We start from the raw sequence: 25,797 nt of genomic DNA on the forward strand, positions 1-25,797 counted from the left end.
GTGGCAAAGCTGGGATTGCCCTATCAGCTTGTACCACTGGGTCTTTTTTCCATCATCAATCGATGGAATTTACCATCATGGAAGAATTGCAATAGGCCAGTCAGAGATAAAAGCAAGGAGAGTCACAGCATTTGTGCACCTTCCTTTCCTTTTCATCTTAAGGTAGAAAAAAAAAACCCGGAGAATCCAAGGAGGACAGAAATTGAATCAGATGCTTAGATTCTCTAGCTTCTAGGATACAGTCTGGTTTTAACCCATCTTCTATCATATTACCACCCTTACTAAAGCCATTATGTGAGAAGCAGCATGGCCTAGTGGTAAGAACAGAGGCCTGAGAGTCAGCGGACCTGAGTTCTAATTCTGGCTCACCAAATGCTGTGTGACATCGGGCAAGTCACAACTTCTCTGTGGCTCAGTTTCTTCAACTGCAAAATGGGGATTAAATACCCATTCTCTCTCCTACTTAGGCTGTAAATCCCATGTGGGACAGGGACTGTGTCTGACATAATTTATTTATATCTACCCCAGTGCTTTAGAACAGTGTTTGGCACACAGTAAGTGCTGAACAAATACCATAAAGAGAGCTACTTCACCTACTAAATATTTGAAAAAGATGCAGACCATGAGTACACTTCAATTATACATAACACTATTAGACAATTAGCCTTAACATTCTGAAGTTTAAAATCTAAAGTAAATTGACATACCTGCAGTACATCCCCAAGGTCTGCTGTGCTGATATCCGGATCTTCTGTGGTATTGAAAGGAACAGGAGTTATTCGTACGAGGGTAAGCACTCTAGGTTCTGGATATCTCCACATCATCATCCCGGGATTATCCTCAGTTTCATTATAAAATATAACTTCATAGACACCAGGCAGCTTCTGGGGTTCTGTCACAGAAAAGTAAGTTGCAATGAATTCTGCCACTTTAAAGGTAATATGCTGATTTATAATAATAATAATAATAATAATAATAATGGTATTTTTTAAGCACTTGCTATATGCCAAGCACTGTTCTAAGCACTGGGGGCGGGGATATAAGGTTATCAGGTTGTCCTACATGGAGCCCACAGTCTCAATACCCATTTTACAGATGAGGGAACTGAACCACAGAGAATTTAAGTGACTTGCCCAAAGTCACAGAGCTGACAAGTGGCGGAGCTGGGATTAGAACCCATGACCTCTGACTCCCAAGCCCGTGCTCTTTCCACTGACCCACGCTGCAAGTTGCGTGGATCAAAGATCTGAATATGAAAAGTTACTGACAAAAAAGCCATTAAGAAGCTTTCTCCTACAGAGTTTTTCATCATCTCACTACTGCATTTACTACTATTACAGTTCTGAGTGATGATTACTTGGTGTTTTCTTTATTCACCGGCGTGGCTCAGGGGAAAGAGCACAGGCTTGGGAGTCAGAGGTCATGGGTTCAAATCCCGGCTCCACTGCTTGTCAGCTGTGTGACTTTGGGCAAGTCACTTAACTTCTCTGTGGTTCAGTTACCTCATCTGGAAAATGGGGATTAAGATTGTTAGCCCCACAAGGGACAACCTGATCAACTTGCATCCTCCCCAGCACTTAGAACAGTGCTTTGCACATAGTAAGCGCTTAACAAATACCAAAATTATTATTATTATTATTATTAAAATCCTCCCCAGTCCATAGTGATATATAATCTGCCCCTTCTTACCAGCATCTTGAATGTATTGAAATAGGCCTGTCCTCAGATCATCTGAGCTATGCTCCGTTTTGCAGCTCTGAGACTTTTGCACTGGAGGAAGCACCTGGGGCCCTTGATCACTGACTCGGACTTCTGATCTGCCATCCTTATTCAGGTATCCATGTAGAAGTTCATGCAGAAGAACTAGACAATTCAAATTCTCCTGTCCCCAGAATACCTGGAAAAGTATGCCAAAAGGTTTAGGAATTAGAAAGAACATGAGTTTAGGTGAGCTAGGCAAAACAATCTCTCACAGATGTGAGTGAGACTCGGTCTGAAAATCTGAAGTAAGGGAATAAGAACGGAGGGAAGCATTTAAGCAAGTGAAAGTCTGGCCTTTGGCTTGGTTTTTCAATGTTATATAGTCAGATGCACTCCCTGTCTCTGGGGTAGTTTTCTTCTTGTAATTGGTTCCTTTCTCACTGTGGTTCTCACCTTTTTTCAATGTTTCCATTTTTTAAATACCAGTTTTTCTCTCTTAGTTTGCCTTAGTTATCCAGAAGATGGGCACCAACTGTTCTCCATCTCCTCTGGGGATCAAAAATGAGGAATGGAGGAATTTGGGTTTCCCTCAGGCAGATCTTCTGACTCTGATTGTTCCTGAGCTTCTTTGAACTTCAATCTTCCCAGCTCTACAGGGAGGAAAACCCTTCCCTCCAGGAAACCTGGGACTTCCAGGAGTTCAGTGAAGATGTGTTTTATCTGAGCTCCAAGGCAACTGGTTTTGGAGAAGTGTAGTATTTTCAGAATGACACACAAAAAATTCAGCCCATACCCCAACTCTGCAATATACTGGTTTGAACTGTAGCAAATATGGAATGACCCTTCCACTATTTCAGCACAAAACCAGAGTGTAATCTTAAGGAAGGAACTCTTAATTCCTGGAATTCCTGGTCAAGTCTGTTTTAAATCAATCATATTTATTGAACGCTTGTTGTGTGCAGAGCGCTTGGGAGAGTACTATATAACGGAGTTGGTAGACACACTCCCCGCCCACAAGAATCTCCCCCTCTTCTAGAGAAGACGACAGACAAGGTTATAAATAAATGAGCTACAAATATGCAAATAATTGTGGTGGGGCTCAGGATGGGCGAATAAACAATACAAATCTAAGTGCAAGGACAAAGTAGAAGGGAGAGGGAGTAGAGGAAATGAGGGCTTAACTGGGGAAGGCCTCTTAGAGGAGATAAAATTTTAACTGGGGAGAGTGATCATCCGTCAGATATTAGGGGGGAGGTCTAGGTCAGAGGCAGGACACAGCAAAGGGTTGGCAGGGAGATGGATGAAATTGAGGTATACAGTGAGTAGGTTGCCTTCAGTAGGAAATCAGCGAGGTAAGACAGGAAAGGGCAAGGTGATTGTGTGCTTTAAAACCAATGATAAGGAATTTCCATTTGATGTGGAGGTAAATAAGCAACCACTCAAGGTTCTTGAAGAGTGGGACAACATAGACTGAATTTTTTTTTTTTTAAGAAAATGATCCTGGCAGCAGAGAGGGGAGAGACAGGAGGCAGGGAGATCAGTGAGGAGGCTGATGCAGTAATCGCACAGGGATAGGATAAGTGCTTGGAGAGAAGAGGGCAGATTTTAATGATGTTGTGAAGGTAAAAATGAAAGGACATAATGGATTCAATGAGAGAGATGTCAAGATCATGGGCTTGTGAGGCAGGGGAGGATGGTGGTGCTGTCTACAGTGACAGGAAAGTCGGCAGGGACAGGGTTTGGGTGGAAAGATAAGGGGTTCTCTTTTGGACATGTTAAATTTGAAGGGTTGAGGGAACATCCAAGTAGACATGTGCTGTGAGACAGAAGGAGGAGCTGGAAATGTAGATTTGGGAATCACCTGCACAGAGATGGCAGTTGAAGCTACGGGAGCGAACGGATTCTCCAAGGGAGTAGGTGAAGATGGAGAATAGAAGGGGACCCAGAACTGAACCTCAAGGGACTCCCACAGTTAGGGGGTGAGAGGCAGAGGAGGAGTCTGAGAAAGAGACTAGAATAAGTGGCCAGAGAGATAGGAAGAGAACCCAGACAGGACAGTGTCAATGAAACCAAAGTTGGATAATTTTTCCAGAAGGGGGTGGTTCCGAATATCAAAGGCAGATGAGAGGTCGAGGAGGATTAGGATGAAGTGGAGGCCACTGATTGGGCAAGAAGGAGATCATTGGTGTCTTCTCTAGGTTTGGTATTTCCCTCTCTTGCCTTCTGTCAGATTTTTTGCTTCCTTGCTTATTTGTTTATTTTTGAGTTTTACTGGCCTTCTTTTGCAAGTCTTGCCTTTTTTTTTAGTTTAGCATAAAGTCTCTGGCTCTAGTTAGTTACACACACTTCTGCTATGATGCAAGGGTTGGGTCTTGAAAAACCTGTGTTAAGAAAAATTTACACTGTAGTACTTGCCCATTTTGACATCTTACCTGCAAGCACATTTCTTTCATTCATTCATTCTATCATATTTACTGAGCACTTACTGTGCACAGAGCACTGCACTAAGCGCTAGGGAGAGTACAATACAACAATAAATGGAACATTACCTACAATGAGCTTACATTGCACAAAACCAGTTTTTTCAGTGACTTCACTGTACAGAGGCCAAACAAGGTTGCAAGGTTTGAAGACCTTTTCCTTTTCACATTTTTAAAAAAGTGGTAATTGTTAAGTGCTTACTATGTGCCAGGCACTGTACTAAACGCCAGGGTAGATACAAGTAAAACAGGTAGGACACAATCCACGTCCCACATGGTGCTCACAGTCTTAGTCCCCATTTTACAGATGAGGTAACTGAGGCATAGAGAAGTTAAGTAATAATAACAATGATAACAATTACGGTATTCATTAAGCGCCGACTATGTGCCAAGCTCTGTACTAAGCGCTGGGGTGGATCCAAGCAAATCAGGTTGGACACAGTCCGTATCCCAGGCGGGGCTCATAGTTTCAATCTCCATGTTACAGCGAGGTACCTGAGGCACGGAGAAATGATGTGACTTGCCCAAGTTCACACAGAAGACAAGTGGGGAAGCCTGAACTAGAACTCAGGTCCTCTGGCTCCAAGGCCTGTGCTCTTCCACTTGGCTTTGCTGCTTCCATTCTATCCCAGATTTCCCCATCCAAATAGCTGTCCCTCCTGATTCGCCAATATATTCAGGATCGGTAGACCTTAAGTACTTTGATATTCAGCTCAGATCCACCCCCTCAGGGCCCTCCACTTCCTCTCGTCTGTAATTTATTTTAGTGTCTGTCTTCCTGACTAGACTGTAAGCTCCTTGAGGGCAGAGATCATGTTGACCAGCTCTACTATACTAAACTCTCCCAAGAGCTTAGTACAGTGCTCTGCACACAATAAACACCACTGGCTGATCCAAAATTTGTACTGAAAACACTGCATTATTAGAACTCTCCCTCCTCGCATTCTCCCCAAAACATGGACTGAAGCATGCATTATGGCAGAATGAGTTTTTAGACTGTGAGCCCACTGTTGTGTAGGGACTGTCTCTATATGTTGCCAACTTGTACTTCCCAAGCACTTAGTACAGTGCTCTGCACACAGTAAGCGCTCAATAAATACGATTAATAGTGTCCTTTCGTTTGATAGTTTCACCTCTCCTTAACCCATTTCCCATGATTTGAGTGACCCCCTCCCGGTTTTTTGGTTTCAGGCTCTTTCTGGCTTCATTTAATTTGATGATGATGGCATTTGTTGAACGCTTACTATGTGCCAAGCACTGTTCTCCGTTTCACCCTCCCAGTTTGATACCTATTCATTCTGTCTCTCTCCTCTTTCCTTCTCTCCTTCGGTCAAGTTTCAGTGGCCTTTCTCTCTCTCTTCCTCCTTCCCTTGAGTGATCTTTTCTCTATATCTTTCTGTGTGTTTTCTGCATATTCAACTTTCTCCTCCGTGATTGCCGGGCTGGCCTTTGCCCCCAGAATTAGTGCCGATCGAATGGCCAGGCTGGCAAAACAGTGTGGTCCAGAGTGTTGCCCGTCGGGAAAGGCCCATCCTCCCTCTACCGCTCTCTGGCCCTCGGCATCTGGAGAAACAGACGGGCCGAGCCCACTCTTGCCAATGAGTTCACATATATTTAAGTGAAGCCCGTAACTATAACAAGGCCGGACACACAGGAAACAACACAGAAAACCAGTAGCACATGGGGCCTCACGCATCTTAGATCAAAGGGAGTTTCCAGTCCCATACTTTGGGCCCTGTCCTCCGGAATTCTGGGATCAGAGATAAAAGCAAGGAGAGTCATGGCATTTGTGCACCTTCCTTTCCTTTTCATCTTAAGGTAGAAAAAAAAACCCAGAGAATCCAAGGAGGACAGTAAAACCACCTTCTGGTTGCAAAGAGTTTGTGCGCTTACCATGTAGTACGAATGTGCCTGGTGTGATATTTGGTGGGGATATTCTGAAATGGAAGACTGCCTCCTTTTTTGTTAACCCTAAGCCTCTCGGCATTTATGGACGTAACTATAAATTATTTATTTATATTAATGTCTGTCTCCCCCACTAGATTGTAGGCTCGGTGTGGGTGGAGAACATACTCTCCCAAGTTCTTATTACAGTGCTCTGCACAAAGTAAGCACTCAATAAATGCAATTGAGTGATTATTGAAGGGAAATATGGAAACTGAAATGATCAGAAAATGTTTTTAGCAGAGACTCATGAAAAACACATCTAAAGCTAAGCATAACTCCACATGTTGAGGGTTAGTATTTAATAATCAGGTATAATACGCCAAAGGGCTAAGCATATACTGACACCATGATATGGTATCATGAATTAGGGAATAATAATAATAATAACTGTGGTATCTGTTAGGCGCTAAGTGTCAATCACTGTACTAAACACTGGGGTAGAGACAAGATAATCGGGTCCCACATGGGGTTCACAGTCTAAGTAGGGAGGAGAACAGGTATTGTGTCCCCATTTTGCAGATGTGGGAACTGAAGCACAGGGAAGCAAAGCCACTTGCCTGAAGTCACACAGTAGACAAGTGTGAATTAGGGATTTGAAGCCAAGTCCTCTGACTCCTAGACTCATGTACTTCCCATTAGGCCATGCTGCTTTTTGTGTATTTTATTCCTACCCCTAGCATCCACATTTTTATTTATTCATATAGCTTTGTTACTTGTCTGGACGCAGTTAATTGTTCAGCTGATTAGTTTATGATGCTTCCTACTTTACCTTTCTCTTCTTCCTGATTTTGCTATCATCGATAAATTAATTTTTGTGTACTTCCCCATTAGACTGAAAAATTCCTGGAGGAAACGAGTGCCTTATGACCCCTGTACTATCCCAAGCCTGGATAAAGCCCGTGCCTGAGAGTCAGAAGGTCATGCGTTCGAATCCTGGCTCTGCCAGTTCATTCATTCAGTCATATTTACTGAGCGCTTACTGTGTGCAGAGCATTGTACTAAGTGCTTGGGAAGTACAAGTTGGCAACATATAGCAGTTGTCTGCTATGTGGCCTTGGGCAAATCACTTCACGTCTTCTTGTCTCAGTTACCTCATCTGTAAAATAGGGATTGAGACCTTGAACCCCACATGGGACAGGTACTATGCCCAACCTGATTTGCTTGTATCCACCTCAGCACTTAGTACAGTGCCTGACACACAGTATGCGCTTAACAAATACTAGAATGATTATTATCCCTTCATACAATGCCAAACACTCAGTGGGCATTCAATAAATTCCACTGGAGAAGTAGCATGATCTAGTGGATAGAGCATATGCCTGAGATTCAGAAGGTCATGGGTTCTAACACCAGCTCTGGCACTTGTCTGCTGTGTGATCTTGGGCAAGTCGCTTCACTTCTCTGTGCTTCAGTTTCCCTCATAATAATAATGGTATTTGTTAAGCGCTATGTGTAAAGCACTGTTCTAAGCACTGGGGGGGATACAAGGTGATCAGGTTGTCCCACGAGGGGCTCACAGTCTTAATCCCCATTTTACAGATGAGGGAACTGAGGCACAGAGAAGTTAAGTGACTTGCCCAAAGTCACACAGCTGACAATTGGCAGAGCCGGGATTTGAACCCATGACCTCTGACTCCAAAGCCCGGGCTCTTTCCACTGAGCCACACTGCTTCTCTGTTCATGAAACAGTCTGGCAGAAAGGTATCACCTGAGTGGGGAGAGGAAATAGGGCCTCAGTTATCTCATCTGTAAAATGGGGATTAAGACGGTGAGCCTTATGCAGGACAGGGACTGTGTCCAACCCAATTTGCTTGTCTCCACTCTGGTGTTCAGTACAGTACCTGGCACATAGTAAGCACTTAAACACCATTATTATTATCATTAACACTACTACTATGTTTAGGACAGTTTACTTGCCTGGAATTGAAAAAACTAATTTTAACATAGTAAATTTCTCCACCAAACAATGCTCCGTTATTCAATGAACCGTTTTAAAAGGAGGAGCAGGAATTCACGGATTAGGAGAACCACAGAGAAGTGATACAAACCTGTACAAGGCCTCCTCTGACATCAATATGTACTTTGGGAATGGTTTGGTCCGGACCTGGATTGCCACTATGCTTACACCATTTTGCTTCAAGGTTGGCAGTACCACAGAAGGGACCTATCAGAACTCTGCTTCTGTCCTTGAGACTTGTTTTAAGGAGAAAGTCATTTATGGCAAGTAGAAATGATGAGCCAAGAATTATACCTGAAAAAGAGAAAAACAAAACCTTAATAGATATCTTCAGTCCTTTCCTTTGGTCCTTTTTAAACTGCCTTTCTAAAATACTTGAATGCACTCTATGGAGAATCTAAACAAGGGAATAGGCCTACTTCACGGTACCAAGTGCCAAAACATGATAAGTTTCATAAACATTAATAATTTCACTTTAATGGTAGAAACGTTTCCATTGACTTGTGGATTTTTTTCAGAGAAATCTGCAAAGACTAAAATTAGTCATCTAACCTTACAGAAGGTAACAATTTCTTAAGATTACTTTCCGGTTTGTTTACTTTCTCAAGATTATTAGTTTCTTTTCGATAGTTTAGAGTAGCAGGGCTGACACTAAAAAGCGACGTTATAAAATCTGCAATTCAAAACAGTCACAGCACCTCAAAATATTTAACATGTGTTTCTACGAGCGCTGGTTTGATCCAAACCTCTCACATCATAACTACCTGAAGTTTACAAAGCCTTAAAAATAGATAGTTGAAGGTTAAATTTATGAGCAAGTATATGCTATAGTTCAAAGTAGACACATTCAGAAAAGGATATACTTAAAAGTTTAAGTTCTCTTTTGAACTTAACCTAGTAGTGCAGATCAAAACCATTTCATAAAACTAATGATATTCTTTAAAATATATCTAGATGCAAAATCCAGAGGACCGGGTTAACGTTTTCCTCCCTGTACAGCTCAAATTGTGAATTGTCATTGTGAATATCGAATTTCACCAGATAGAGTTTGTAATGCCTGCGGCATTTATTTTTCTAATGAAATTTGATCCTTGCAAAAGATGAAAGATTAAAAAACACCTAAGGCTCACCACTTACAGATGTGAAAATGTACTGTACTGCTTTGAATGTTCAAATCTGTACTTGGAGACATTGTCCTCTAACTTGGTTCCCTGTCCAGTACATGTCCTATGCTCCTCTAGGTAATGAAAAAAGAAGTAGCAGAGTGTAGTGGATAGAGCACAGGCCTAAGAGTCAGAAGGATATGGGTTCAAATCCCAGCTTTGCCACTTTTTCGTTTTGGTTTTTTTTTTTTTTTTCATTTGTTAAGCATTTCCTATATGCCAGACACTGTACTAAGCACTGGAGTAGATACAAACTAGTCAGGTCGAACATAATCTATGTCCCATGTTGGGCTCACAGTCTTAATCCCCACTTTACAGATGAGGTAACTGAGGCCCAGAGAAGTTAAGTGACTCGCTCAAGGTCACACAGCAGACAAGTGGCGGAGTGGGGATTCGAACCCAGGTCTTTCTGGCTCCCGGGCCCATGCTCTATCCACTAGGCCATGCTGTGGGCAAATCACTTGACTTCTCTGTGTCTCAGTTATCTCTGCAAAATGAGGATTAAGGCTGTGATTCCTATGAGGGACATGGACTATGCCCAACCTGATTATCTTATATCTACTCTAGTGCTTAGTATAGTGCCTGGCACATAGTAAGTGCTTTCAAATACCTTACAAAGAAAATAAAGGATAATCGAATCAATCAATCAATCAATCAATCAATCATATTTATTGAGCACTTACTGTGTGCAGAGCACTGTACTAAGCGCTTGGGAAGTCCAAGTTGGCAACATATAGGGACAGTCCCTACCCAACAGTGGGCTCACAGTCTAAAAGCGGGGGAGACAGAGAACAAAACCAAACATACTAACAAAATAAAATAAATAGAATAGATATGTACAAGTAAAATAAATAAATAAATAAATAGAGTAATAAATATGTACAAACATATATACATATATACAGGTGCTGTGGGGAAGGGAAGGAGGTAAGATGGGGGGATGGAGAGGGGGACGAGGGGGAGAAGAGGGAAGGGGCTCAGTCTGGGAAGGCCTCCTGGAGAAGGTGGGCTCTCAGTAGGGCCTTGAAGGGAGGAAGGTCATGGGTTCAAATCCCAGCTCTGCCAATTGTCAGCTGTGTGACTTTGGGCAAGTCACTTAACGTCTCTGGGCCTCAGTTACCTCATCTGTAAAATGGGGATGAAGATTGTGAGCCCCCTGTGGGACAACCTGATCAACCTTGTAACCGCCCCAGCGTTCAGCACAGTCCTTTGTACATAGAGTAAGAGCTTAATAAATGCCATCATTACTATTCCCACTTATTAAAACATTTCCCCCATCTTCTTCTCTCCTTGACTGCCATCTTCAACCATTCAGTCTCCAACAGCTCCTTCCCCACTTACAAACACAGCCATGTATCCCCTCTCCTGGTAAGAAGCAGTCGAAGTTCTTTGTTGTTTTAACAATGTATTTTGTTAAGCGCTTACTATGTGCCAGGCACTATACTAAGCGCTGGGGTGGGTACAAGCAAATTGAGTTGGACACAGTACCTGTCCCACATAGGGCTCACAATCTCAATCCCCATTTTTACATATGAGGTAACTGAGGCCAAGAGAAGTGAACTGATTTGCCCAATGTCACACAGCAGACAAATGGCAGAACAGGGATTAGAACCCAAGTCCACTGAGTCCCAGGCCAGTGTTCTTTACACTAGATCACACTTCTTCTCACATGCTTGGGGAAAAAAAGTCTGCAGTAATGCCTAACAAACATTCCGATTCCCATCTGTGTGTTCTTTCCCAGCACTTAGTACAGGCCTCTGCATAACATCCTCATTATCAGTGGACTATATTAAGCACTTACAGTGTGCAGAGCGCTGTAACAAGTGCATGGGAGTGTACAACACAACAGAATTTGTAGAGAGGTTCCCAGCCCACAATGGTGCCAAATTAAGCACTTAATCAAATACTTTCACTACTATTCTTCTTTGATCAAAACATTTTGATACTGGAAGAAAAGTGTTTGCTGTAATGATGATTTTCATGATTCCTGCATTCAAAGTGCACTTGATGTTTCTCTTTTTTCCCCAAGAGTTCGCACTTGTATCTATACTCTCTGCAGTTCACTAGAATAATGAAAGGAAGAACGATGAGGTCTCTCAAGTGACAGTACTTTGGAAATATAAATCAATCAAAAGTATTTATTGAGTGCTTACTGTGTGCAGAGCACTGAACTAAATGCCTGGAAAAGCACAAAGTCAAGGTGGCAGTTTTCATCTTCATCTGCTTTTTATTGACACAATAATCCCATGGACCTGAGCTAATGTTTCATTCAAAACAGGAGAGAATCAAGTTGGTAATATGTAAATGATACACACAACAGGGTGACTTTGTGGATGAGATCAGGCTAGGCAGATTTCTCACAACTCAGATGATCAGAATATAACTGTAAGTGACCTTGAAAAACTGGATTGTTACAGGGACACCAATCAATGAATCAATCAATCCTCCTGAGTGCTTACTGTGTGCAGAGCGCTGTTCTAAGTGCTTAGGAAAGTACAATACAACAGAGTTGGTAGATGTGTTACCTGCCCACAACAAGCTCACACATAATAATGATAATAATGATTGTGGTGTTCTTTAAGTGAATACTATGCGTCAGGCACTGTGGGATGGATACAAGCAAATTGGGTTGGACATGGGGTTGCACGGGGCTCACAATCTCGATTCCCATTTTCCAGGTGAGGTAACTGAGGCACAGAGAAGTGAAGTGACTTGCCCGAGGTCACCCAGCAGATAACTGGCGGAGCCGGGATTAGAAGAACCCAGGTCCTTCTGCTCTATCCACTAGGCCATGTTGCTTCTAAAGCCTAAATGAGCCTAAATGAGAAGTGACAACTTGAGTCCGATGCCTTAGACCACTTGGGGCTAAAAAAATTAATGACACTGGGTAACTGGGAATGACCAGCTAAGTAATAGTGTCTGGACTTCATGGTAGTGGGCTTTTTAACATGAAGGGCAATTTAAGTTATTCAAAAGAAAACATCAGTTTGAGATGTTTTCAAGGAGCTTGATATGTAAGAGGCAGAATCAGGTCCTTAGAAAATAAAATATAATTTTGGTCTCCTTATTTTAAGAGGATAGAAAGAAGGTGGATAGGTTACAGGGAACAACAATGAAATGACGAATTTGGACAATAGGTTCAAGTATTGTAGTCGGAATGGTCTAGTTCAGAGAGAATACAGTTGCTTTGCACACAGTAAGTACTGAATAAATATGACTGAATTGAATGAAGAAGACTGACTTCTGTTTTTATTATGTGCACAAGAAACTTGAGGAAATTTGAAAATTCTCTTCTAGTACAAGTCACTAAGGAGGGCACTGACAAGTTCTCCCATCTCTACAGAGGAAGCAACTAGAGGAAACAAGCTTTTAATTTAATAGAATATTAGAAAAAAGAACAAATTTCCCATATCAAGGATGATAAATCTGTTACCCCTGGAGAAATGACATCTAAAATTCCAGAGATCTCCCCTGGTGGTTGAATTGAGTCTTCTCCAGTGGGCTTAGACAACTTTTTCAGTGTTATGGTGAATTTAAGGACATGTATGGATAGCAACAGGCAGAGAAAATCTCAGTTTTGTAGAATCATTGACTGGAATTTGGATTTTAAAATTCATTCATTCATTCATTCAATCATATTTACTGAGCACTTACTGTGTGCACAGCACTGGACTAAGTGCTTGGGAAGTACAAGTCAGCAACATATAGAGATGGTCCCTACCCAACAACAGGCTCAGAGTCTAGAAGTGGGGGACAGACAACAAAACATGTAGACAGGTGTCAAAATCGTCAGAAAAAATAGAATTACAGCTATATGCACATCATTAACAAAATAAATAGAATAGTAAATATGTACAAGTGAAATAAATAGAGTAGTAAATCTGTACAAATATATACAAGTGCTGTGGGAAGGGGAAGGAGGTAGGGTGGGGGGATGGGGAGGAGGGGAAAAAGGGGGCTCAGTCTGGGAAGGCCTCCTGGGGGAGGTGAGCTCTCAGTAGGGCTTTGAAGGGAGGAAGAGAGCTAGCTTGGCGGATGTGCGGAGGGAGGGCATTCCAGGCCAGGGGGAGGACGTGGGCCGGGGGCTGATAGCGGGAGAGGCAAGAACGAGGCACAGTGAGGAGGTTAGTGGCAGAGGAGCAGAGGGTGCAGGCTGGGCTGGAGAAGGAGAGAAGGGAGGTGAGGTAGGAGGGGGCGAGGGGATGGAGAGCTCTGAAGCCTAGAGTGAGGAGTTTTTGCTTGATTCGTAGGTTGACAGACAACCACTGGGGATTTTTGAGGAGGGGAGTGACATGCCCAGAGTGTTTCTGTACAAAGATAATGTGGGCAGCAGAGTGAAGTATAGACTGAAGCAGAGAGAGACAAGAAGATGGGAGATCAGAGAGGAGGTTGATGCAGTAATCCATTCGGGATAGGATGGGAGATTGAACCAGGAAGGTAGCGGTTTGGATGGAGAGGAAAGGGTGGATCTTGGTGATGTTGTGGAGGTGAGACTGGCAGGTTTTGGTGACGGATTGGATGTGTGGGGTAAACAAGAGAACTGAGTCGAGGATGACACCAAGGTTGCGGGCTTGTGATATGGGAAGGATGGTAGTGCCGTCTACAGTGACGGAAAGTCAGGGAGAGGACAGGGCTTGGGACGGAAGATAAGTTCAGTCTTGGACATACTGAGTTTTAGATGGCGGGCAGACATCCAGATGGAGATGTCCTTAAGGCAGGAGGAGATACGTATGCATTAGGCCTTCCACCCCTCAACTCACAGTATTCATTCATTCATTCAATTCAATTGTATTTATTGAGCGCTTACTGTGTGCAAAGTACTGTATTAAGTGCTTGGGAAGTACAAGTTGGCAACATATAGAGACGGTCCCTACCCAACAGCGGGCTCACAGTCTAGAAGGGGGAGACAGACAACAAAACAAAACATATTAACAAAAGAAAATAAAGAGAATAAATATGTACAAATAAAATAGAGTAATAAATACGTACAAACATATATACATATATACTGGTGCTGCGGGGAGGGGAAGGAGGTAAGGGGGGGGATCCTTTCCCATCCTCATTCATTCATTCATTCAATCGCACAGTATAGCCAATAGTGCCCTACTCTAATTTACCTGGAGCATATTGGACACTGTGGAAAGGGTTGGTAACTTTTTCATGGCACTCGGGCATTATATTGTTCCCTGAAAAATCAAAGTATAAAATGGTATCCCAGTGACACAAATTTCTCCGTGAAAGTCACATTTGTGGCTGTTGTTGCCTTACGCTGTCGAGTCGTGTCCGACTCATAGTGACGTCATGGACGCATCTCTCCCAGAATGTCCCACCTCCATCTGCAAGCATTCTGGTAGTGTATCCAGAGAGTTTTCTTGGTCAAAATACGGAAGCAGTTTATCACTGCCGCCTTCCGAGCAGTAAACCTGAGTCTCCGCCCTCGACTCGCTCCCATGCCGCTGCTGCACAGCACAGGGGAGTTTTGACTTGTAGCAGATTGCCTTCCACATGGAGCCACTGGCCAAACTAAGAATATAATGGGTAGGCCTCTGCTCGACTCTCCCTCCTGTAGTTGAGGCTGGGAATAATAATAATAATAATGATGGCATTTGTTAAGCACTTACTGTGTGTAAAGCACTGTTCTAAGTGCTGGGGGGGGTACAAGGTGATCAGGTTGCCCCACGCGGGGCTCACAGTCTTAATCCCCATTTTACAGATGAGGTAACTGAGGCTCAGAGAAGTTAAGTGACTTGCCCAAGGTCACACAGCAGACAAGTGGCAGAGCCAGGATTAGAACCCATGACCTCTGACTCCCAAGCCCAGGCTCCTTCCACTGAGCCATGCAGCTTCTCTGGTAGAGTACTGGAACCTCTCAGGGTACGACCTTGAAGGGTGATGAAAATCACATTTACCCCTGAGAAATAAACAAATGCTTTGCAATTTGCATAACCATAAAGGAAATTTCTAACCCAGAGCTGCAAATATTTATTGAGTTCTAATAAATTAGGTTTCATTCATTCATTCAATCATATTTATTGAGCGCTTACATAATAATAATAATAATAATGATGGCACTTATTAAGCGCTTACTAGTAAGCGCTTAATAAGTGCCATCATTATTATTATTATTATTATTATTACTATGTGCAAAGCACTGTTCTAAGCGCTGGGGGGATACAAGGTGATCAGGTTGTCCCACGGGGGGGCTCACAGTCTTAATCCCCATTTTACAGATGAGGTAACTGAGGCCCAGAGAAGCAAAGTGACTTGCCCAAGGTCACACAGCTGACAATTGGCAGAGCTGGGATTTGAACCCACGACCACTGACTCCAAAGCCCGGGCTCTTTCCACTGAGCCGCGCTGCTTCTCTTCATTCAATCGTATTTATTGAGCACTTACTGTGTGCAGGCCACTGTGTGCATCCCTCCGATACCTTGGAAAATCAACTTACTGAAGCACTGCTCACCCCATATCTCTCCTCAAAACTATCCCTGACTTCCAGTATCTGTTCACATCAGACACACACTCCTAAATTGGCTTCAGGTCTCTTCCCCAGCACTTAGTACAGTGTCTGGCACATAGTAGGCACTTAAAGAGCATTCTTCACTTTTATTTACCCACTCTTCTCCAACCCACTGCCTTCTTCCTCCCAAACCAAACTGCTAGCTGAACCTTGCTTTTGAGTCTCTCGCCTCCATGCCCTCACTCATGTTTGGAACTCCTCCCTCCTACATCAGACAGACCCGTGGCTTACTGGAAAGATCCCAGGCTTGGGAGTCAGAGGACTTGGGTTCTAATCTTGGCCCCACCACTTGTCTGCTGTGTGACCTTGAGCAAGTCACTTCACTTCTCCGTGCCTCAGCTACCTCATCATCGGTAAAATGGGGATCTTTAAATTATTAAAATGGGGATTAATGGGGATTAAAACTGTGAGCCCCACGTGGGACAACCTGATTACCTTGCATCTACCCTAGCGCTTAGAACAGTGCTTCGCACATAGGAACGGCTTAACAAATACCATCTTTATTATTATTAGCCATAAATCCTTCTCACATTGAAATCCCTACTAAAATCCCACCTCCTCCAGAAAGTTTTCCCTCAGTTACCAAGCAGTCTGAGCTCTATCATCCCTTCAGTTATTTCTAGCACTTATTTTTTAATGGCATTTGTTGAATGCTAATATTGTGCCAGGCTCTTCAGGTAGCACTGGGGTAGAAACAAGCTAATCAAGGTGGACACAGTCCATGTCCCACAGTCTGAATCCCCCATTTACAAATGAGGCAACTGTGGCACAGAGAAGTTAAGTGACTTGCCCAAGGTCACACAGCAGACAAGTGGAGGAGCCGGGATTAGAACCCAATTTCTTCTAAGTCCCAGGTCCACACTTTTATCTATTATGCTCTTATTCGCTTATGAATTTATTGCTACCCTCATAAGCACTTGTGCATAGATGTCTGCTCGGTTCATTTACTTTGACAGTAGTGTAAACATTTTTATGTTTGTCTCCCCTGATAAACAGTCCAAGTTTCCTGTGGACACGGCAGAATGAGTCATTTTATTATCCTGTACACTCTGAGCACCTTATAAGTGCACTGTGCCAAATGGATGCTCACTAAATGCTACTACTTCCTCAAGATTATTTTAATGACGCTAATAATCCAAAATACTCCCGCATTTCAGATCTGCTAGTTAACAAAGCCATGTTCTTTGGCAAATTTTCACTAATAAAATAAACAGCTGCAAAAATAACATAATGCTCCCATGATTCCAATAATTTCTCCCCTATGAATAATACTCGGCATTCACATTGACGAAAGTACAAAAATCCCGGGATAATTTTGACTTGCAAGCATTATATTAAAAATAACTTGCCCAATAGATTTTAAAAAGAAGAGCGTTACTAAAAATACTTATTAATGCTAAAAAAACAGTTGCGATGTTTTGGCAAAGGCCATAGATTGCACAAGAATATGAGTAATATTGAACTAGTTTTGAATTACTTTATAGTTTCCTGATGCAGATTGCTCGATTGGCTCTGGATGTCCAAAACATGCTGCCATGATCTTTCGGCTGTATTAATCAATCGAATTTATTGACGCTTTACTGAGTGCAGAGCACTGTATTGTTTGGGACAGTACAGTATAACAGTATAAGCGACACATTCCCTGCCAACAGTGAGCTTACAGTCTAGGTCGGGAATCAGAGAATTAACCAGACTTACTGGGAAAATGAATAACCCTAAAGATGTTAACATTGTTTCTTCATTTCCCATTATCCTTCCTTCAAACCCCATGAGAAGCAGCGTGGCACAGTGAGTGCTCAATAAATACAACTGATTGATTGATTTGCCTTGCAGAAAGAGCATGAGGACCAGGGTTCTAATACAGCTCTTCCACTTGCCGCTGTGTGATCTTGGGCAAGTCACTACACTTCTCTGGGCCTCAGTTTCTTCATCAGTAAAATGAGGATTAAATACCTGCCTTCCCGCCCCCTTAAACTGTGAGTTCCACGTGTGATAGGGACTGCAACTGACCTGATAACCTTGTTACCTTGTATCTACCCCAGTGCTTGGCACATAGTAAGTGCTTCACAAAAACATTGTTTATTTTTTTTAATGGCATTTATTAAGCGCTTACTGTGTGCAAAACACTGTTCTAAGTGCTGGGGAGGCTACAAGAATATCAGGTTGTCCCTCATGGGGCTCACAGTCTCAATCCCCATTTTACAGATGAGGTAACTGAGGCCCAGAGAAGTGAAGTGACTTGCCCAAAGTCACACAGCTGACAATTGGCGGAGCCGGGATTTGAACCCATGACCTCTGACTCCAAAGCCCGGGCTCTTTCCTACTGAGCCATGCTGCTTCTCTATTATTATTATTATTATTATATATTATTATTATATATTATTATATATTATAATAATAATAATTATTGTTGTTTATTATTATTCACTATGGGCAGGGAACATATTTGATAATTCTGTTGTATTCTCCCAAGCGCTTAGTACAATGCCCTGCCCATAGTAAATGCTTAATAAATAGGATTGATTCTTCTTCTTAATGATAACAATAAGAAGAAGAAGAAGAAGAAGAATTAATCCTTTATCTACCACCACACACAAAGAGTTGTATGTAGGTCACTAATGGCCCAAGTCAGCTTTCTTCGCTTGCCCTGTTTTGGGTAGCTGAGATTAAAACTAGGATAAAAAAGGGGATCTTTTCATTTAGTCCATTAACAGTAAGGACCCTGGCTAAAGATCAGAAACTTCTGCACATGTGCATCACGATTTTCCAACCAAACATTACCTTTTGGCCTCTTCCACAATCTAGGGAGAGAAGTGGTTCCGAGCAGCTTTGGGAAAAAGTAGCCAGGGCTCCGGGGAGAGAATGGCAGAACCAAGATCCTCCAAGTCCCACGGTGGAATCAGTAAAGGAAGAAAAATTCATCTAAACTACGAACTTCGGCCCTGACAGCAGATCCTTATCTCTGTTTTTGAATATTTTTATGTTTCCGAAAACAAAAACCAAAGAAAAATATTTGGCTCATTCTAGATCTTTTCCCAAAATGTGGTATGTCCAATATCTAAGGTAACTAAAAGATATGCTGCTGAATTTCAAAGGATTGCCATTTATAGAAAACGAGCAAAAGTTGCAAGGTTGGCACAGATGTGAAAGGGACAGAGACATAGTGAGGTACATAATCATCCTAAGCAGCAAGGAGAAACAAAACAGTCTATAAGTATATATGCACACACATGCACATTTATATATTATATAAATTATATAGTATTAGTTAATCACTTCCTATGTGCCAGGCACTGTACTAAGCGCTGGGGTAGATACAAGCCAATCAGGTTAGGCACAGTCCATGTCTTACATGGGGCTCACAGTCTTAATCCCCATTTTACAGATGAGGTAACTGAGGTGCAGAGAAGTTTAGTGACTTCCCAAGGTCACACAGAAGACGAGTGGTGGAGCCGGAATTAGAACCCAGATCCCAGGCCTGTGCTCTCTCCACTAGGTCACATTGCTCCTGTTGGATTTGTCACTGTCTTTGGCTTTGATACTCTTTTCATAGTAGTAGTAATAGCATTTAGTGTTTACTGCATGCAGAGCACTGTGCTATGTGCTGGGAAAAAATACACAGGTGGAAAGTGGGCACACTCCCTGACCCTCAGGGGACTCGAAGAGCAATGCTCAGTGCTTAGAACAGTGCTTGGCACATAGTAAGTGCTTAACAAATACCATCACTATTATTACTTGAAAGGGGAAGAGGGAACAGGTAACAGATACATGGCTGTGCCAATGATCCTGACATGTCTAGTGATGATTGCTCTCTTCCCTGCCTTTCTGCCCGCCACCGTTATTTTTAGATTGTGAGCCCCTTTGGAGTAAGGCATCATGTCTAATTTTCACCCACGTATTTTTTTTCCAGCACCTAATATGGTGTTTTGCACACAGAAGCTCCTCAATAATGCTATTACTATTAGACGAAGGGGGCAGGGAGGTCAGAAACACAGAAGGAGACCAAGTCTCAGAAAAAGATGGATGCTCAGAAGAAGGTGGAGGCATGGGCACCTCTTATCTTGCTCTGTCACTACTGCTTTACTGATAATATCCAACTTGTACTTCCCAAGCACTTAGTACAGTGCTCTGCACACAGTAAGCGCTCAATAAATACGATTGATGATGATGATGATGATGATGATGATGATGGCCACCATTTTGGCCACTACCATCCAAAGTAGACCTTTTCTACGAAACTGAACTGAAACTTGGTGTTGGCTGGCATCTTTCAGGAGAGTAGAAAGAGGAGGGCCACCAGTTATGTGCTGAACTTCCAAACAAATAACTTCCCGGGGTCATGCCCAAACTAGTCTTGGAGCACTTGGAGATGATGACCTAAGGAGGGACGACTTCTAGCACATATGTACATGCATGTGCATTTTCCATATAAACCATTATCCACAATTTCCCACAAAAAAACCTTCCAGGGTTATTAAAATTTTCCCCCCTTCATTAGAAGTTGGCCTACAGAGTATCGTTTTCATGTTTTTTTCCGTTTGCAAACTGATTCCATATACCCTCTTTGGAATGAAATGAATATTATTCCATTAATCACTCCATACTTATTCATTCATTCAAACGCATTTATTGAGCACTTCCTGTGTGCAGAGCACTGTACTAAGCGCTTGGGAAGTACAAATTGGCAGCATATAGAGACGATCCTTACCCAACAATGGGCTCACAGTCTAGAAGGCAGAAACAGACCAAAAAAACCCAAAACAAGTAGACAGGTGTCAATACCATCAGAATAAATAGAATTATAGCTATATACACATCATTAACAAAATAAATAGAGCAATAAATATGTACAAATATACACAAGTGCTGTGGGGAGGGGAAGGGCAGAGGGAGGAAGGGGGGCGATGGGGAAAGGAGGAGGAGGAGGAGAGGAAAAAGGGGGGCTGACTTGAAGCCAGTACTTAGTGAAAAGCTCATGTAAACTGGAATCTTTTGATAGTTAACGAGAACAAATACTTCAGCACACCAGATGACAACTCTGACAACTCTGATTCAGGCTGACACTTACCCGCACCCTCCCTCTGGCCTGGAACTCTCTCCTCCTTCATACTGGAAAGACCATCACTCTCCCCACCTTTAAAGTCTTACTAAAATCAACATCTCCTCCAAGGGACCTTCCCTTACTTAAGCCCTCATTTTTCCTCTTCACCTTCCCTTCTTTGTTCCCTACACACTCAGATCTGCACCCCTTAAGCACTTGATATCCATCCCCAGACCCACAGCACACATCCGTATATTCTGCCATTTCACCTAGCTCTAATTTCAATTTATTTTAATATCTGTCTTCCCTCTAGACTGGAAGCACCCTAAGGGCAGGGATAGTGTCTACCAACAAAAATGTGTTGTACTCTCCCAAGTGCTTAGTACAGTGCTCTGCACACTCTAAGTGCTCAATAAATATCACTGATTCATTTATGAGCTTTAGACAAGCATTCTCTTTCACTTTTAAACATGCTACCCCATCTAGTAGAAACTTACAACTACTGTGACCCTTTGGCTTCCTTTGTCCTTAGAAAAGAGTGCACAGAGATATCTTGGAGGCAACTATCTGCATTCAGTCATTCAATCTTATTTATTCAGCAATTACTGTGTGCAGGGCACTGTACTAAGGGCTTGAGAGAGTACACTATAACAATAAGCAGGTACATTCCCTGCCCATAATGAGCTTACAGTCTAGAGGGGGAAAATGTACGTGTCAGATGTGAGATGTCCACCTTCCATCCCTCTGCAACCCCCCTGCATTTAATAACAATAATAATAATAATGATGGCATTTGTTAAGCATTCACTATGTCATCATCAATCGTATTTATTGAGCGCTTACTGTGTGCAGAGCACTGTACTAAGCACTTGGGAAGTACAAGTTGGCAACAGATAGAGACAGTCCCTACCCAACAGTGGGCTCACAGTCTAAGTGCAAGGCACTATTCTAAGCGCTGGGGAGGATACAAGGTGATCAGCTTGTCCCATGTGGGGCTCACAGTCTTAATCCTCACTTTACAGATGAGGTAATTGAGGCCCAGAGAAGTGAAGTGACTTGCCCAAAGTCACACGGCTGACAAGCGGCGGAGCTGGGATTAGAACCCAGGACCCCGACTCCCAAGCCCAGGCTCCTGCCACTGAGCCATGCTGCTACTTGATGGCAGACACCCAGAGGATTCAGACCAAGCCTAGAGTAAGACAACGGTGGATAGTGTAGATATTTCACAGCAGAAGCTTTGGGAAGATAACAGAACCAACAGACAGCAGGGCCTAGAGGAAAGAATCCAGGCCCGGAAATCAGAAGGACCCAGGGTTGCTAGCCACCTCATGGAATTATAAAGCAGGAGCAAGGTAGCATCATCTATTTCCTCTCCCCACTCAGACAATACCACTCTGCCAGACTGTTTCATGAACAGAGAAGCAGCGTGGCTCAGTGGAAAGAGCACGTACTTGGGAGTCAGAGGTCATGGGTTCAAATGCCAGCTCTGCCAATTGTCAGCTGTGTGACTTTGGGCAAGTCACTTAACTTCTCTGGGCCTCAGTTCCCTCATCTGTAAAATGGTGATAAAGACTGTGAGCCCCACGTGGGACAACCTGGTCACCTTAGACTGTGAGCCCACTGTTGGGTAGGGACTGTCTCTATATGTTGCCAACTTGTACTTCCCAAGCGCTTAGTACAGTGCTCTGCACACAGTAAGCACTCAATCAATACGATTGATTGATTGTATCCTCCCCAGCGCTTAGAATGGTGCTTTGCACATAGTAAGCCCTTAACAAATTCCATTATTATTATTATTACTATTATTATTACGAACACCTCTGGTACAATTCTGCCTGCAATTTCCAGAAAATTAAATCACAGTCGACACTGACACTGAACTTGCTGCCACAAGATGCAGAAACGAGAGACCGTCACAAATAACTGGTGTGAGAAACCCAAATCATCCTGCTTGGCTTGGATTAATACTTCCTGCATATTGACATGGTTTTCAGAGAGCAAAACAATTTGGTTCAAGGAACAAATAGTTTCATGGTTTTTAAAATACTTCTTCGGGAGAGGAATAAATGTGAACCACTTGCTTTGGCCATTGTTTACAAAACGCTGCCAACCCTACATAGTGAGGCCACTTAGTAATGTTCCCTGCCTTTGCCATGCTGATTGAGCAGAATGCAATTTCAAATCAAGCTTCTGTATATCATTAGGAAGATTATACTACAATGACATATGCTAGCAAGGCGTATCCAGGTACTTTTTTTTATACAGCTGGAAATAATCTAAGACTACTTGAAAATCTGCAAGCCTGTGATAGAGATACTATCCAGAAGCTGATTTACATAACAGTCATGTCTTGGAATGCCTCTACACTAAAGAAAAAAAAATCTCCAATACATGAGCACATCCTATTCACTTTTGAAGTTAAGATTTATTATATTTCATATTTTAAACACCCTTGTTTGATTTATGCTGAAGCACCCAAGAATGACGCTTGAAAAAGGGAAGAGCTAGAAAGCAAATATCTAAAGAGCAAAACTAAATTCACTCTTTTCAGGATCACTGTATCCCAAGGTGGTCAGGTTGTATGAGATCTGGTGTAATGAACCGAATCGTCACGATAGAATAAAAATACAGATGTAAATTCCAGGAGTACAAGTCAAACCAATAAGACAGACCTCTCAGTAATCCCACGTTTAAAGACATGTTATACAGAACAGGTGGCAGTGGGAAGTTTTTATCCACCCTGGCTACACGTGAAGGACGAAGTAAAGCTCATGAAAGGTGAAATGTCCGTGGGATATTTTTTACCCTTGGTCCCCATAAACTATTTCTCTGGCCTCTTAAAAATTCTAAAATCCAGAAAAAGAGGAAATTACCAAATGGTTTTTCCTCATTCTTTCTCCAAACAGTTGGATCTGTTTGAGGGTAAAATGAAGACAGCAGATTGGCTTTTACAATGAAGTGGGAAATGAGAACTTTTACTGGCAATCTTGAGCAGGTTCAGTGAAAAGTGAATGGCATTGGCTGAGGGGAAAGAAATAACAGTAAATAGCAGTATTTACTAAGTTCTGAATAGTTTCTCAGATGAATGACAGTGCATTATCACTGTCATTCAATTATTTCAATTCAATTATACAGGCAAATGATGAAGTTTTGAGTGTCATTCACTTGAATAGAGGATCAGTGCAAACAATGTGAACAGCACTCTTTCAAAACTGTTTCAACAGTCAGTGCTGGAAAAACACTCCCACTCCACGAGCTGCTGCTTAAATGACTTCCACAGTACTTATAAATAGGGATCAAAAATTAGAGATATCTGCTTCATCTAGACACCCAATGTTTTTAAGTTGGTGACACAGTCACAGAGTGAATCTGGGCATTATTTTACACAAACTCGAACTGTCCTCCATACTCCCAACGGTATTCATCACCGATCAACCCAAAAGGTCTGTGAAGCAAAGTCACGCAGGATTCATCATACAGTGCCAAAATTGACTTTGAAGGAGGGAGGGAGAGAGGGAGGGAGGGAGAGAGGGTGAAAAAGAGAGACAGGCAGAGATAGAGAGGGATTTTCAATTTGAGATAGGCTATCTCTGAAGTAATGTTTCAGAGGTGGACCACCAAATCTCTATCCCTGGAGGGAAGCTTGCTGATGTGAAAGTTGCTTTGGAGGCAGGGAGGGCTAACATCCCAGCCCATCTCAATTCCCGGTAGCTGAAGATTAGATGCATAGGAGAAGTAGTAGGGAAAGGAAGGTGTTGGTACCTAACCTTTGCTACTGGAGACTACGCCATTTCCTCTCAAATTCTGAAGCACTGTTAATGTGTCTCAAGTGGATAAAATGGCTTCACTGGTATTGCTTCATTTGGCTTCCTATAAACTTAGGGAACGTTACAGGGCATCAGTGGACAGGTACAAACAATGTCCCGCAACTACTAAACATTACAGTAAATGCTCCTCCAACAGACATTCCAGCTTGGAGGCTAAATTTGGTGGTGACCAGTAGCAATAAGAAATGGAATCGATCTAGCAAAAGACAAGATTCTAAGATGGATTTAGTAGAAAGCGAATAATGCCTGTGCTGGATTTCTCATTACTTGGGAATGGAGGCTCATGAAGCTTCATATTCCCCCAGAGAACCATATTTACACAATTAACAATTCTTCTGCTGAAAAAGAGGTTTTCATTATTGCACATGGACACATATGGGCTGTGCAATAATACAGGGGATGTGTAACACACGGTAAACAGAAAGTAATGATCTTAAACAGGCCAAATCCTTGAACTTGTCATTAATAAATGTCCCTCCTGCAGTCGGCTACTCGGGCTGCTGGGAGCCTGCTTTCTTCAAGTACTTCAAACACTGAAATCCAGGCACATTTATTATTTTAATCCATTACAGGCAGAGCTTGATTTAACTTTATTGGTTGTGGTGGTGGTAGTGGTTATAGTTGGGGGTTGGGGGTGGTGGGGAGAGCAATGTTCTTTTACACATCATTTCAAAAGGGCTTAATTATATTTTATAGCTTAGCCCAGGAATCCTGTTTGTTTTGTGTCTAACAAGGTTCAAACGGAGTTCAGGTCAGTGATGAATCAGAAGAAAAGTCAGAGATGGTTATCTATCTGCGATGAGCTCATCTCCCTCAACGAAAAATTGGGCAGGTACACCATGTTCGCTATAATTCAGCACGCTAGATTGCCCTGATACCAAAACTAGTTGTTTATTAGAAAATTCCCATTTTTCCAGCATTTTTGAAATGAATGCAGCAGGGATTCCATCAATCAAGAGTATTTATTGAGTGCTTATTGTGGGCAAAGCGCTGTGCTTACGTGATGTGGACAAAGCACTGTATTAAATGCTTGGGAAAGTACAGTACAACAGAGTTGGTAGATTTATTTAATTATATTTATTGAACGCTCACTCTGTGCAGAGTACTTGAGCGCACACTTGGAAAGTACAATTCATGCATTCTGATCTCTGCTCACAAGGAG

The 25,797-nt window shown here is 42.5% G+C and overlaps 1 protein-coding gene across 2 annotated transcripts in view; it reads right to left on the reverse strand.

Annotated features, from left to right (window-relative positions):
* Nucleotides 1-25,797, reverse strand: part of VPS13B (vacuolar protein sorting 13 homolog B) — a 1,018,523-nt gene that overhangs the window by 203,271 nt on the left and 789,455 nt on the right. For both annotated transcript variants that reach the window (XM_038744561.1, XM_038744562.1), the window contains exons 36-38: nucleotides 8,177-8,379; nucleotides 1,690-1,897; nucleotides 708-892 (exon numbers count right to left, since the gene is read on the reverse strand). In XM_038744561.1, the coding sequence (XP_038600489.1) occupies nucleotides 708-892; nucleotides 1,690-1,897; nucleotides 8,177-8,379 (596 nt within the window). The remainder of the gene's footprint in view (nucleotides 1-707; nucleotides 893-1,689; nucleotides 1,898-8,176; nucleotides 8,380-25,797) is intronic.

This window comes from Tachyglossus aculeatus, chromosome 4 (genome assembly GCF_015852505.1).
Source record: "Tachyglossus aculeatus isolate mTacAcu1 chromosome 4, mTacAcu1.pri, whole genome shotgun sequence".
In the NCBI taxonomy this organism is placed as follows: Eukaryota; Metazoa; Chordata; class Mammalia; order Monotremata; family Tachyglossidae; genus Tachyglossus; species Tachyglossus aculeatus.